The sequence below is a fragment of the Pleuronectes platessa genome, chromosome 24 (assembly GCF_947347685.1).
Source record: "Pleuronectes platessa chromosome 24, fPlePla1.1, whole genome shotgun sequence".
Taxonomy (NCBI): Eukaryota; Metazoa; Chordata; class Actinopteri; order Pleuronectiformes; family Pleuronectidae; genus Pleuronectes; species Pleuronectes platessa.
This window is the reverse complement of record NC_070649.1, coordinates 2,967,351-2,980,968: the sequence shown is the minus strand read 5'-3', so window position 1 is coordinate 2,980,968 and position 13,618 is coordinate 2,967,351. Positions and strand designations below refer to the sequence as shown.

At 43.8% G+C, this 13,618-nt stretch overlaps 1 protein-coding gene across 1 annotated transcript in view; it reads right to left on the bottom strand.

Moving 5' to 3' along the window:
• Positions 1-13,618, bottom strand: part of dmd (dystrophin) — a 118,000-nt gene that overhangs the window by 50,785 nt on the left and 53,597 nt on the right. The window contains exons 29-44 of the mRNA XM_053417228.1: positions 13,375-13,545; positions 11,514-11,696; positions 11,001-11,135; positions 9,578-9,727; positions 7,229-7,390; positions 6,604-6,714; positions 5,719-5,892; positions 5,478-5,633; positions 5,217-5,387; positions 4,018-4,197; positions 3,730-3,852; positions 3,096-3,266; positions 2,570-2,692; positions 2,316-2,450; positions 1,972-2,124; positions 411-581 (exon numbers count right to left, since the gene is read on the bottom strand). Coding sequence (XP_053273203.1) covers positions 411-581; positions 1,972-2,124; positions 2,316-2,450; positions 2,570-2,692; positions 3,096-3,266; positions 3,730-3,852; positions 4,018-4,197; positions 5,217-5,387; positions 5,478-5,633; positions 5,719-5,892; positions 6,604-6,714; positions 7,229-7,390; positions 9,578-9,727; positions 11,001-11,135; positions 11,514-11,696; positions 13,375-13,545 — 2,469 coding nt within the window. The remainder of the gene's footprint in view (positions 1-410; positions 582-1,971; positions 2,125-2,315; positions 2,451-2,569; positions 2,693-3,095; positions 3,267-3,729; positions 3,853-4,017; positions 4,198-5,216; positions 5,388-5,477; positions 5,634-5,718; positions 5,893-6,603; positions 6,715-7,228; positions 7,391-9,577; positions 9,728-11,000; positions 11,136-11,513; positions 11,697-13,374; positions 13,546-13,618) is intronic.

The window sequence follows — 13,618 nt, the reverse complement described above, 5'->3', positions numbered from 1 at the left end:
TTTTGCTTCCACTGTAAAATAAATCAGCTAATTCAAGTTAGGGATAAAATCTTTATTTCTCTTGTTATTAACAAATCACATGTTCTGAATGTTTTGTGTTTCAAACCCTCAAATCACGTCCTAGTATTAAAGCTCCATTGTTGTATTAAAAACACATCAGTGAGCCAAACTGTTGTACTTGACTTTTTTTGTTGAGTAAAGTGTGTTTTGGGATCATAATCCACCTTGCATATTTAATGGGGGTTCATTTCGAGTAGTTGTTATTCAATGTTCCATGCTCATAGTTAGTAAAAACACTTATTCTAGCTACTTACAGGGACTGTTTTTTGATTGTTAGTGAGAACTCGTCATGTGGTAGTAGCCTCAGTTAGTACTGCAGATATAGAAGTCGTGCCTCTAGTGAAACTCACACATTGTCTTTTGAAGGGTATGAACTTGCCCTCCACCTCAACCCAACGCGTGTTGAGCTGGAGCTGGCGGGGTTCCACTAGATTGGCGGCTCCAGCTTCTGAGAGCTGATTGGCTAAGCCCTGCACCTCCTTAAGCTCCTCCTTCTTCTTGTCGAACTCTGAGCCAATTTCCTATTGGACGAAATCAACCAGGAGGTCACTCGCTATTGGCTGAACTTGAGGATAAGGGGGGTTGTTAAGCACAGAGAGGCATGTTGATGTGCTCAAACACACACATACACACACACACACACACATTCATACACACAACCACACACACGGACAATTAATACATAATAAATTGTATTAAAACATCTTTCACTCTCTACCACGCGCTCCAACATATTAATAAAAAGGGACAAATGTCATCGTCAAACAAACATACACAAGGAACCCAGATTGATATTGTCTCCATTCAAAGAACCCAATCAGAATGTGCTGTGAATAGGAGGCACACACTGCCTTAAGTCTTTATTTATATTGAGAAGGAATACAACCACCAGTACACTGAGACGGAGGAGGGTGAGGAGGGAGAAGAAGCAAGAATGGAGAGTCAGCTCGACAGACAGACAGACAGACAGACAGCGTGGTCATGACAGGTGAGTCTGAGGTGAGCGCAAGAGACGTCCACTTAGCGAAATGTCATAGTGATCATCTGAAAGTGAAAGACAGACATACACAGTCAGGGTGCGAGCAGAGAAAAGGGGGAGTTCAAGGGTTTTTCTCCGTCTAAATCGTCCCTAAGCACATTTATATACTTTAACATATTCAAAATGTTGCATTAACATCGATAAATTCATCTATTTCTTCTTTTTTCATCTCTGATTTCAGAGGATTTTATAATTCATCGTTAAGTATTTGGCTAAATTGGTTAAATTCAACAGAAAGATATTGTGATGCCTTTAAAATTCAAGTTATTTTGGTCTTTCTTTGATTCCATTGTTCATCAAAATGTTCTCCATTATAACCTTTACCTCCCAGTTTTTAATTGCTCTGCTATCTGCTTAAATAGAAAACTCTAATTTCTCTAGCTGCGACAAAGCAATCTGTGTTTGTTTCACCGTGTAGAGCGGAAACCCTGTGGTACATACAATCAAACACATTGTGTGGGTTAGCTGTTACAAGCTATAATGAATAATAATCATAGAGCTGTCTCACAAATAACTCCGTAATGATTTATCGATGTTAACACAACACAGTTTAATTAGCCGTGTTTCCCCCTGCAACTCTCTGCAGCCTTCTACTGACGACCAGAATTGATCTGCAGTTATTTCTTTAATTTGATATAATGAAGACTTCCTGAAACAAATAATCAGAAAGTGCTTTTCCCGAGTGAACATCACAAAAAGCCTTGACACCGACCCTTTGTCCAGAAGGAGATGAGGAGAGGGAACATAAAAGATTCACACATAACGTTGGACATCAGTCTTCTGGCTTTGTTTTTTTTTGTGTGAGAGAAAAAGACATGAAGATATTATCTTAATTCCACGAGCAGAACGTGTGTGTGTATGTGTCTCGTCACCTTGACCCTCTCTCCCTCGGGGGGGTCGGGCAGTTGGTCCACGCTGCGCTGGATGTCGTCCAGCCAGGCCAGCAGGTCATGTGATTTCCTCCTGTACTGGTACCACTGGGGAGCGATAGCCAACGCTTTCCTGTTCCTCAGCAAACGCAGGTCCTACACACGAGTAGACACACAAACACAATTACACTGAGGTGATCAGACAGGAAGTTCGTTTTTAGAGGCTATTTTCATCAGTTTGTTGATCCAGATGATTGTCAGGTGGCAGCTGGATCTCTGTGTGTTACTGGATAAGACCCTCAGTTCTCAGCAGCATGTCATTCTGACAGTGGGGGGGGGGACTTTACCTTGACGGTGTTGTACTTGCTGTTGAGCTGGTTCTGTTTCACTCTGATCTGCTCTCTCTTGTCCAGATCCGGGACTCTCTTCTGTAGATTCTCTCCTTTCAACAGTAACTCCTTCACTGCACCTTCCTCACAATCCTACACACACAGAAAAACACACAGAAACACACACACACACATTGCCTGTAAGTGCATGCCAAATATAAAAAGGATGATGACACAGCAGTGATTCATCCTCTTGTGTGTGTTTGTGAAACCTTGTCTTCCTGGAAGTCCTCCTCCGTGAGGTTCTCCCCTTGTTTGACCTCTTCCTCCAGGAGCTCCAGCCAGATCTGTGCTTCACTGTGGTACTGCTCCAGCTCCTTGGCTGATGCAGCCGTCTGCCACACACACACACACACACACACATACACACACACACACACACACACACACACAATGAAAGGAACATCATTAGTGGCCAGGAGAAAGTAAATTTAGTCTGAGAGGCTGGAGCAGATTCATTGAGTTTGAAGTAAATTCAGTGTGAGGGTTTGAAGTTTGCTAAATGAGGGTTTTAAAGTATATCTAGCGAGACGTTTTGAAGTCTATTTAGTGTGACTATGAAGTTAATTTAGAGAGAGTCGGGAATCTGTTGAGTCAGAGGTAGAAGTGAAATGAAGAGAGTTTGGAGTATTCAGATCCCGCTGACATTTTCCTATAATTTTAGCTTCTGTGTTAATGCCGTTTGATGCATTCTCAAAATAAAAGTATAAAGAGTGTGTAACTGTCCATCTTCCCTACCAGTCCAGAGGAGATGCGTTGAGCGATGATGTCAAATCTCTGGTTGAGCCGCTGCACTTTGGGTCCCACCTGAGCCTGGCAGTTCTCCCCCCTGGTGGACATGAGCTCCTGGGCCAAAGTCCTCACCTCCTCCATCTTAACCTTCGTCAGCTCCAGCTCTGCACGCAAAACCTGCAGGACACAAACACACAGCTTGTCTTTCATGAAGATGTGAAAACTGCACCTGATCTTCTGTCAATTGAGGTGACCTTTAATGGTTCTGGCGAAGGACAGGTATTAGTATTTTTGTGAAAATATGGAAAAAATACTCTTAAATCTTTCTGTTTTTCCTCCTGCTGTTCATTATCTTATCTTATTACCTGTTATGTAACGTGTCTAAGTCACTGTAAAGCACAAAGTTAAAAGGCTATCACCCTGATATTTAAGCAGACTGCAGAGTTAACACTCACTGGCTCCCACAAGCACTAACAAGAGATATGTGCTTGTTCATCACTCTGTCCCACAGCTAATAACAAGAGAGCCCCACTTAGGATAATCCCTGGATTTTCACATTAATAGACCAGAAGCCGTCTCATCTCAACTACAAACAGGCTGAGATTTAGAAGAAGAAATATAGAAGATTTAGAAAACACACCTTCAACACAGCGTCGTTGGTTCCCTGTTCGTCCAAGTCATCCATCTTTCTCTCCGCTCCGTCGATCCATCTGTTCACTTCCTCTATCGTTCCATCTAAATTCTGCATCTGCCGCTGATAGTCCTGAGAGAGGGAGGAGGAGGGAGAGAGAGGCAGACATTTAAAGCTAAGACTTTCACGAGTTATTTTTAGAAACTTTGGTATAATTTTAACACTGACAAAAGAAAGTAGAAGCTAGAGACACATGAATACAGCATCAGAAAAGACTGTTATTTCTCTTTGTCTGACCAGCAGCAGGTTGAGCCATTCCTCTGCCCTGGAGGTGACTGCGATCCAGTTGCAGTGAAGCAGGCTGACTTTGTCGTCCACCAGGCCGTCGTGGCCCCGCAGCACAGCCTTCAGGGCCTCGGCCAGCTCCACCACACCCTGCAGCTGAGGCTGGCGCCGCTCCGTCTCCTCGTGGATGGACTGAGAGGAAAAGATCATTTAACAAAGTTTTAAAAAACAACATACCGTCGGTAGAAAATGTAATAAAGCCATTGCAGTAGATATTATGAAAAGTTAATAAAAAGCCGGTCGATACAAGAGGGTTTCTGATCTAATAATACTCTGAGGGGATTTGTTCCAAACTGTTGGATCGAATTCATTTGCTTCTCAGGGATGAGGGGTTAACAGAAATGCAGGGGCATGGTAAGACCATGTACAGATTTAAAAGTAATCAATAGAATCTTAAATTGAATTCTGAAGCGAACAGGGAGCTGACATTACTCAGGAAGGAGAGATATCATCTCTACTTTGAAATTTAGTTGCTGTGGATAAGCAACTGCTGCACGATTCCATGCCAGAAAAACAATAAATTACAGAAATCAAGGTGACAGGGACAGAAAGTGTGAATAATTTATGGGAGCCTTGGCTCAGCTCTGGACCTATTTCTCATTTGTCAACAGAAAGACTGTAGGAGACTCCTGTTTACTGATTGAAGTTTCTGTCTGAATATGTGAATTTAATATCAGTTATTTCAATAAACATGACTCACTTACATTCTGTGAGTTGAATCACTGCCCTTTGCTGCCTCCTCCTCTGCTCAGCGACTGAACTGAGTCATGTATTAAGATTTTATAACTAAAACTATGATCAAAACAAACCCATTTACATTCTGTTACTGCACGGGAAGGTGATATACTGCAGGTAAGACAGAATAATAATGTCGGCTGTTATAGGGATTCATCGTGGCAAAGCTCTGCAGGTGAGTTAAACTGCATCTGTGTGGAGGAATGAATAATATATGACATGTTTCCTGAATGACTGTTTACCCTGGAAGGATGTGTGGGGGAGTTTCTTTTAGTCTTTTTTGTTAAGTCAGTTTATTAGACAGTAGAGAGGCCATAAGAAATGATGGCAGAGAGACTGGAGGGAGAAAATGTAACAAACATCAGCATCTTGAACCTCCAGCCTCCAGTAGGTCACTCCTTTAAGATCTGTCCTACCTGTGCCCATGCCACCTCAGCCTCCAGGTCACTGGGCATGCCGTCCACCGCAGAGCGCCGGGTCAGCTCGGCGTCAGTGGCCGCCAGCCACTCCGTCAGCCCGTTCAGCTCCTTACGCAACTTCCTCGACAACTTCAGACTCTTCTCCAGCTCTAACTTACTCTCAGTTACCTTTAGAACACGTAAAACAGTTACAGGAAATAGTCGTGCTTGTGAGATTGCATGTGTTTGGCTCCAATATGTCTGTGTGTTTGTGGTCACCTGCGATCCCAGCTGGTTGTAGAGCAGCTTCAGGGCGGTCACTCTGTCGTCCAGCTCTTTGGGATGCTCTGTCTGCTGCCGCTGGACGATGTGCCGCCCGGTTTTTATCACCGTCTCAATCTCGCCTTTCACTTCACTCAGCATCTTGTACAACTTCTGTTAGACACAAACAGCAGCTGCTTAATGTGAGATCTGCACATCTATTCATCAACCGACCTGCCAGTGTGGCGCAGTTACCCACCATGCACTGCTCCAGCTGTGACTGCACCACGTCCTGCTCCACACTGCGGATGTCCAGCACCCCCACCTGACTTTTGACCACGGCCAGCGCACGCTCACATTCCGCCAGCCGAGCGTCAAAGTTGGCCGGCTTCTGGAAGAGCCGGAACTTCGTCCACACGTCTGTCAACATTTTCTATAAGAAGGGCAAAGACACACGTGGACATGTGAGGAGACGACTCACAATTCAGAGGAGGCCTGCATCAGCCACACATTCAAACACAAATGAAACACAAGAAAGAATGAAGCACTGTGGGGTCAGTTCAGAGGGAATGCCTGGCAGGCAACTAAACTCAAGCTACAGTCAATGCTGTGGGAGCTTTGTGAGATTCAGAGAAGAGACAATCAGACTCTCACCAGAAGAAGGTGGAGCTGCTCCAGGCTGTCAGAAGAGTCGTGTTCGGGCAGAGTTCACCTCTGAGTGATAACAACTTCTGCCAGGGGGCAAGTTTCAATAGGGTGGTGTTTACTGAGGCCTTCTCTCTTTAGCCGAGGGGCAAAGTGAATTGTGCCGGAGGAGGAAATCATTTCCACTTAGTTCCCGCAAATTGAGGTTCCTTCAATTCCCAAATTCCAGAAAATACCACATTCTGTTCCATGAATGACGGTTTCCAATAAACAGATCTGCAAACTGTTTATTTCCCCATGAGCATTTATGCTCATGGGGACAGGTGTTGTAAACTAGCATTTATGCTAATACACTGTAAACAATGCATCTGGTTCGTCCAATGACATTGTCATGTCCATGTCCAAATAAAATCTACTACTATTATCCACTTTTCAAAGCCTTGCCTAGGAACCACAGACAGAGAATGTGGAGCAAGGCTCTTCTGCTGTCATCCCTCACCTGTGTAAGGTCAATCTGTCCCATGATCCTCTGGGACGAGTCTTTGTCCTGGTTCTTCTTCCTCATGTCCTCCAGAGTCACATCATGTCCACTCAGCTCTGTCTGGATTTTCTGTTACACAAAAACACTCAGGCTCAAACTAACAGTTTATGATTTTGAGTGGCAGCCAGAAATCTTTTGAGTGAATGAAAATCAAGAAGTGTATAATTCAGTGAATTAAATGAGGTCTATCTGGAAAGTTGTATGTTTAAATTGATCAATAGTGTATCTCCCTCTGCTGACCACAGGGAGGCAACAAGCAGCAAGGAGAGAAGAGAAGGGATCCTCGAAATCTTTGATAACTTTAGGTACAACCCCCCCTCACCACACACACACACACACACACACACACACACACACACACACACACACCACTATCTAATGATCTATTATCTGATTAACTGGAAAGTGTGTCAAAGAGAAAACAAAGAAACAAGAAGGAGCGTAGAAGTAGATGAAGTAGATTACAGAGGATAAGATAAAAGACAGTGGCAGTGTACAGTTTGTGTGTGTGTGTGTGTGTTTGTGTGTGTGTGAGTTTGTGTGTGATAATCATTAGCTCTTTTAAGGTACACTCTGACGCTACCTGAGCCTCCTGTGGAAGCTGCTGGGCGTCTAAGTGGTCGGTCAGGTAGGAGGTGAGGTGGCGGTCTGTGTTAGCCAGCGACTCCTGGAGCTCCCTCAGGGTCTTGTCGTTCTCCTGAGCCCACTGGACGCTCTTCTCCAGCTCTTTCTTCCGGAGCAGCGCCTGAGGAAACAGTAAACACATTACACCTTGTTAAAAAACACATGGAAGGACTCGTCAATTCATCAATGAATACCGGAAGCGGACATCAGGAGAAATTCAGTTTTACAACTCATGTATACAACAGCAATTCCCCATAAACAATAACTTAGAAAATCTCAAAACAATAGATTTATAGTCTGATATGGGCTTTTGAAAGAATCCTCCTTGTATTTCTTGCAGTAGGTATATAAAGAGCCTGTCCTAAATAAAACCTTTGCACCACAGACTGTTTATGAAGATGGATGGCGTATTTCCACTTCCTCCCACATTCCAGAAATGAAGCCAAGAGATCCTTGATACAGACGTTGCCATCTTGCACATTTGGAGCCAGACAATGTGCAAGAGCGGTCGGACGACGGAGCCAGGGGAGCGAGGACCTGTCTTTATAAACAGTCTGTTGTGCACAGACACTACACACGCACACACACACACCCACACACACACACTCCCTCTGCGTGTACCCTCTTGAGGAATGGAATCCGGGGTTTCTCTCTCATGGTGCCTCTGTGTGACGACCAGCCACGTCCAGGCGGTCGACCGATAACAAACGCTCCTCTACCTCCTCTTGTCTGCAGAGCATCGGACGCTCTGGCAACTACCGGTGTTTCCTTCCTGCCTCTACACCGGTGACTGCCTGCTAATTAGATTAACTAGTGAACGCACCAATTGCATCATAAACCCGTGTGAGCTCAGAGGTGTGTAGAGACAAAGACTGAGTGTATATGTGGTTACAGGTAATCATGCTGATCCCATACAGGAGGATAATGGCTAAGTATAGCCCTGAGCCTGTCTAACCCCTGTGGTCACACCCGCTCACACACACATTCTCCACACACACACAGTATTCCCAATGCTACTTGTGGATTTATCAAGGGATTTTTTCGTCTGTCTCGCTCCCATGTCTTAGTTTATAATGTATGAAATGAGAATTTAAGTGAGATTAAATATTTAGGCAACACTGATAACAATCTTCCCGCCGGCGATGTACTCCATTTCCCTAGCAATTGTCTGCTCATGACTACATATTCTCATTAAACACTCAGTTTTCCATTATTACTTATTTCACACTGACACTCACTCACACACACACACACACACACACACACACACACACACACACACAGGGGCGAATGCAGTGATTGTGAGCAAGGGAGATAGAGGATCATTGTTTGCTTAACTGCTTTGTGTTGGAAAACGCCATCGGCAAAGCAAGAGCAGCGTTCTCCACGCCGCACTTCCTCTTATTGGTTTTCAGCCGTTACAAGGAGCTGAAATTAAAATGGCAAACATGCCTCTGTGATCTGAAGACGCCGGAGACGTGGAACAGCATTGTTTGTTGTTTTTTTTGCTTGCGCAGGCTGAGGTTTAAAGAGGGACACTGATATAATGAAATGATATTCCCATCTCTGTGTGGACCCCTGAACTCATCAGACTCTTGGCTTGGATGCTAAGGAAGTGTTGACTTTGAGTTAGTGCACTAATTATGATAACATTTTCTTTGCATGAGAAGTAGGAAGTATAGATAAGAAATAGATTTCTATAATGTCTAACTTTGATTTGAATGACATCTGCAGTTTCAAGTCAAGTTTGAAACAAATTATACTGAAATGTCCAGTGAGTTTTCATATATTGTCCCAGGAAAGGTAACAAATTAAATTGGAGATCAGAGTGTGTCCTTCAGACAGCATCAAGTTAGTATGCACAAAATAAACAACGACAACAAAAGGTTTCCTTCAACACACAGTCACCTCTGGTCCGAAAAAAAAAGGAAAAACCTTGAGGCAATATTTTGGTCTTTGTGTGCTTTTACTTTCTTTTCCAGACAGACTCACAAACGTCTCTCTCCGCTTTATAGTTGACACACAAACAGGCCTCAGAGCACGTTGACACACACGCCATGTGAAAGGAGGCACAAGAACAGAGAGGACACACAAAATATAAAGAAGTCTGAGACATCTGAAACACAAACACACACACTCACTCAATGTCTCAGATAGGTTGAAAGTCTCTGGAGGACACTAATCTGAAGCATCACCACAACAGGCTGAGAGCATGGTGATGATGGGTTATGATGACTAGAATAAAGGGAAGGGAGACGTGGGGAAATGTACAAACTATTACAAATAAAGAATAGATAAAGAATCTCACCCTGGCCATAAGTTCGTCCCATCGTGTGTTGAACGCATCCAGTTTTTGTTGAATCAGTTCATCCAGGACTCCTCCGTCCATCAGCGTCTGGGCCAGCTCTCGGATCTGGTTCCTGTTGTCCTCTGGGTGACGGAGAAGGACCTCCAGGCTCTGTGCACACACACAGACACACACAACCAACAATCACAACATGTATTTATCCATCCCTTGTCCAGCACGACAGCTTCTATGATAGAAACGTATCATGTTCTGCTTTAAGGTGAGTCAGTAAGAAATGTGATGACCTTATCTTTGTCCGACTATGGGGATATTTATCTATATTTATAAACAAAAAAGAGAAAAATCTGCAGAATAAGAGTTAGAAGATGATAATTAGATGCTAAAACGGGTCAGCTGGCCTTTGTTTGTCTGACCTTGTTGCTTAACAGCGTTTCACATCTTCTGAAATCCCCAAAAAGCTCGGTCCCCATTAGCACCGGAAAATATAGCTGAGTGGGCAGCTATTTGCATTTCTGTTCTCAGTAACAGTAAATGAAAGAAGAGGCTTTAAGCTGTTTGCATTTGTTAAACTCACCAAATCTAAATGTATTTAAATAATAAAAACTCTGTGAGCTCCATCTTTATGTAAGAGTACTGTTCTATTATCTTACTGTATTTATACAAGCTTTAATGTATTTTTTGTAGAAACACAGTAACTACTTACTATATATGAGATTACTTTTTATAATATCATCATTATATTTTATTTATAAAATATTATACTTGAACATCAGTTATTATAAAGAATCTCTCTATTATCTGAGGAGCCTCTACACTGACTATACTTTCACCAAAAGCCTGCTTATATAAAAAAAATCATATTTATATTTTTACATTGCACCTTACTTCTACATTATATCTCTCGCCAAAGCAAAGAAACCTTCGGGTGTTATCTTTCTGTTTTGCATTTCTCTCATACTTCATCTATTAATGGCCGTGTAACATTTAACAATATATCTGCTCTCGTTAACTCAAAATCTCTCGGGGTAAAACTTAAACTTAAATGTAAGAATGAGGAAAAAAAGGTTTAAAGCCTCAGGGGCCGACATGTTACTCTTCTTTCTATCATATTCATTTTCATCCACAGCACATTACACAACAGCAATCTTTTACAATCGATTTCATGTAGTTATCTAATCTGTCTGGCTGTTTGTCTCTATCCACCCCAGCTCTACCCATCCTGTCACAGTGGGAGTGTTCCCACTGCTCAGGGCAGCAGGCCAAAGATGTTGTTTCCCTCTGTGACGTGTTGGACGTGTCCTGTCTCAAAAAACAGGACAAAAGGACACTCAAGCTGCCCTTTGCATGTCCCTGCCACCTTGTTCCCTTTAAACAAAGTCCCCTGAATGGAGGTGTGCACCCTCTCCTCCTGCCCCACACTCACATCCAGCGCCTCCTGCAGCTCCTCTGCTCCTCCCTCCAGGTTTTCTGTCTCGTCCAGTTTCTGCTCCAGCTGATCCAGGAAAGCGTTTTCCTGCTCCAGGTAGGAGAGCAGCTCACACCAGCAGGCCCACACCTCCTGCAAAACACACAGGGCAAAATCATCAGGAGGCTCAGACAAGGGAGATGGAGAGAAATCAATCGATGGAAAAAAACAGATTGTGCAGCCTGATGGTTCTGACATTTTATGTGTTAACTGGAAAGTAGACAGACACAGAGCAATACAAAAAAGATAAATAGCGAGAGTGCTTTGCCCATAGAGCTGAATCACCACGAATACCAAGACGCAGAGGTAATTATCTACCACATGAACACACCTCTTGTGTTCATTTAAACTGACTTTCTGTTGAAGCTTGCACCTCTCAACTTCCACACATAAATGCACCTTCAAACAAAAGCCCACAGGGATCTTATTACCATGTGCAGGACTGAGCTGATGGAAAGGTAAACGTCATACCTCCAGAGTTTTACATTTCCCATCCAGGCGGCTGCACAGGCGCTGGTAGTTGGCCGTCAGCACGTCCAGCTCGGAGCGCAGGGCATCGTGGGCTGTGGGCGGGGCCTTGGCGATGAAGCTGTTCACGCTGTCGGTGAGGAGTTTCACCTTTAGCTCCTTGGAGTGGACCTCCTCCTGAGCCCTCTGATAGAGAGACAAAGGAACGGAGAAAATGAAGAGGGGCTGTTTTTCAGGGAGAGCAGAGGTGAACTGGAAGCAAGAGACACTTGCTGCCTTCGAATAAGCTCGTGTTCGTGAGAGGAGTTCATATTAAAGCTCCCGTCTTCAGGTATTTACGACCTTGGACTTTGGATTTTCCTGAAAACTCAGAGCTGTGTCATGTATAGAGAAGCTTTTCAGACATTTTTATATATTGTAATAAAAAAACAAGACCTTAACAATATTAATTGGTGCATTTTACTGGTGCATAGTATTATTGCACAATATTAGCAGTAAAAAAAGAGTAATTAAGAAAATATTATAAATATATATATACAAAATACACAGTATTGTGTAGATTTTTATCTATTTGCAATTTTATTCAAGTAAAATCTTTGACTACTTCTTCCAACACTGAAAATAAATTATGACATGTTGTTTACAGGATTAAGGATTTCTATGTATGAGGACTCCATATACCACAATCTGAAAGTATTCTTAATATTTTAGGAATACCTTCATCTCTATCTGACGTCCTACATCCCTGAACTCTAGCTGCTGCTGTAAAACCTGCTGGGTATTTTAATGCTGAATGTGAAACTAAAGGAAACAGTGGCACAAAGATCGACCTGTAAGAAAAGGAATTTGATGATTCGGTTTGTTTGCATTATGAAGTCTTGTTGTATTAACTTGAGTCCTTAAAGTTAAGGCAACAGTGAAAGAATCGAGAGGCGGAGGAAGTTAGGAGAGATGGAGGGGGAGAGAGAGAGAGAGAGAGAGAGAGAGAGAGAGAGAGAGAGAGAGAGAGAGAGAGAGAGAGAGAGAGAGAGGCAGCCTAATGGATACAGGGTTGGGTGCATGAACAAATTAATCAATATTTTCTAGTTGACGAAGCCACAGAGTGTGAGGAGATGCAGTGAACAAGTAACCCAATGAATCAATGAATGAGTCTGTAGCTTTCCCAGCAGGAGAGAGAGGAGGGGGGGGGACCAGGAGAAAGAGGGATTATGGGAATAAACGAGTGATTCGCGAATGGAGTTTCCTTTAAGGTTCAGCAGAAAGAGTGAGGAGAGGAGAGGAGGACGAGTTGAGAGGAGGAGGAGGTGGGAAGGGGGGGGGGGGGGATTAGCAGCAGCAGGCAGAGTGGAATCAATTTTTCATTTTCAACTTGACTATCAGGTATAGTTTTTTTTCAGGTGGGGGGAGTGAATGGCAGGAGACTGCTACTGCCGAGACTTTAAGGTGAATCACAAAGCAAATACTGACAAACTTCTACATCAGAAATGCATATTGAGGAATGACAGCGGGGGGGGGGGGGGTTGAAAGAGAGTCTCAAAGCTGTGAGCAGATGAAAAGAAAAGGAGGAGGAAGAAAGAGAGCTGGTTTTCAGCATCAACAATGAACAGAGAGGCAGGAAGATGGGGGGGTGTCATCGACCTGGAATTAACCGGGATCAAAATGGAGTGACAGAGAAAAGAGAAAGAACAGCTTCACAAAGTCGGTCAGAGCTGGGCCCCGGCGGCGAAGGGCCCTCGAGACCGAGATCACGAATCTGAAGATAAAGCCTAGATTCCAGAGAAGCCTACACAGACTCACACGGCCACTTGTTTCATCTCCAATCTGTCTCTTTCTGCCACGAGAGGCCTGTTTGTGTCACACACACCTTGAGCTCCTCCACGGCCTTGCGGAGCTCCTCGGGGGACTTGTACGTGAAGTCTCTCTCCAGGTAGTCTTCCTCGGCCTGGTTGATCCACTCCTGCATCTCCTGCATCTCCTTCCTCAGAGCCATGGTCTTATCGAGGCCTCCTTTCAGAGCGGACTTCTTCGCATAGGCCTAGAAAGAGGATGGAGAAGGACACATGAATACAAACGCTCCATGTGAAAGCAGGAGAAGGCCCCAGATCTGG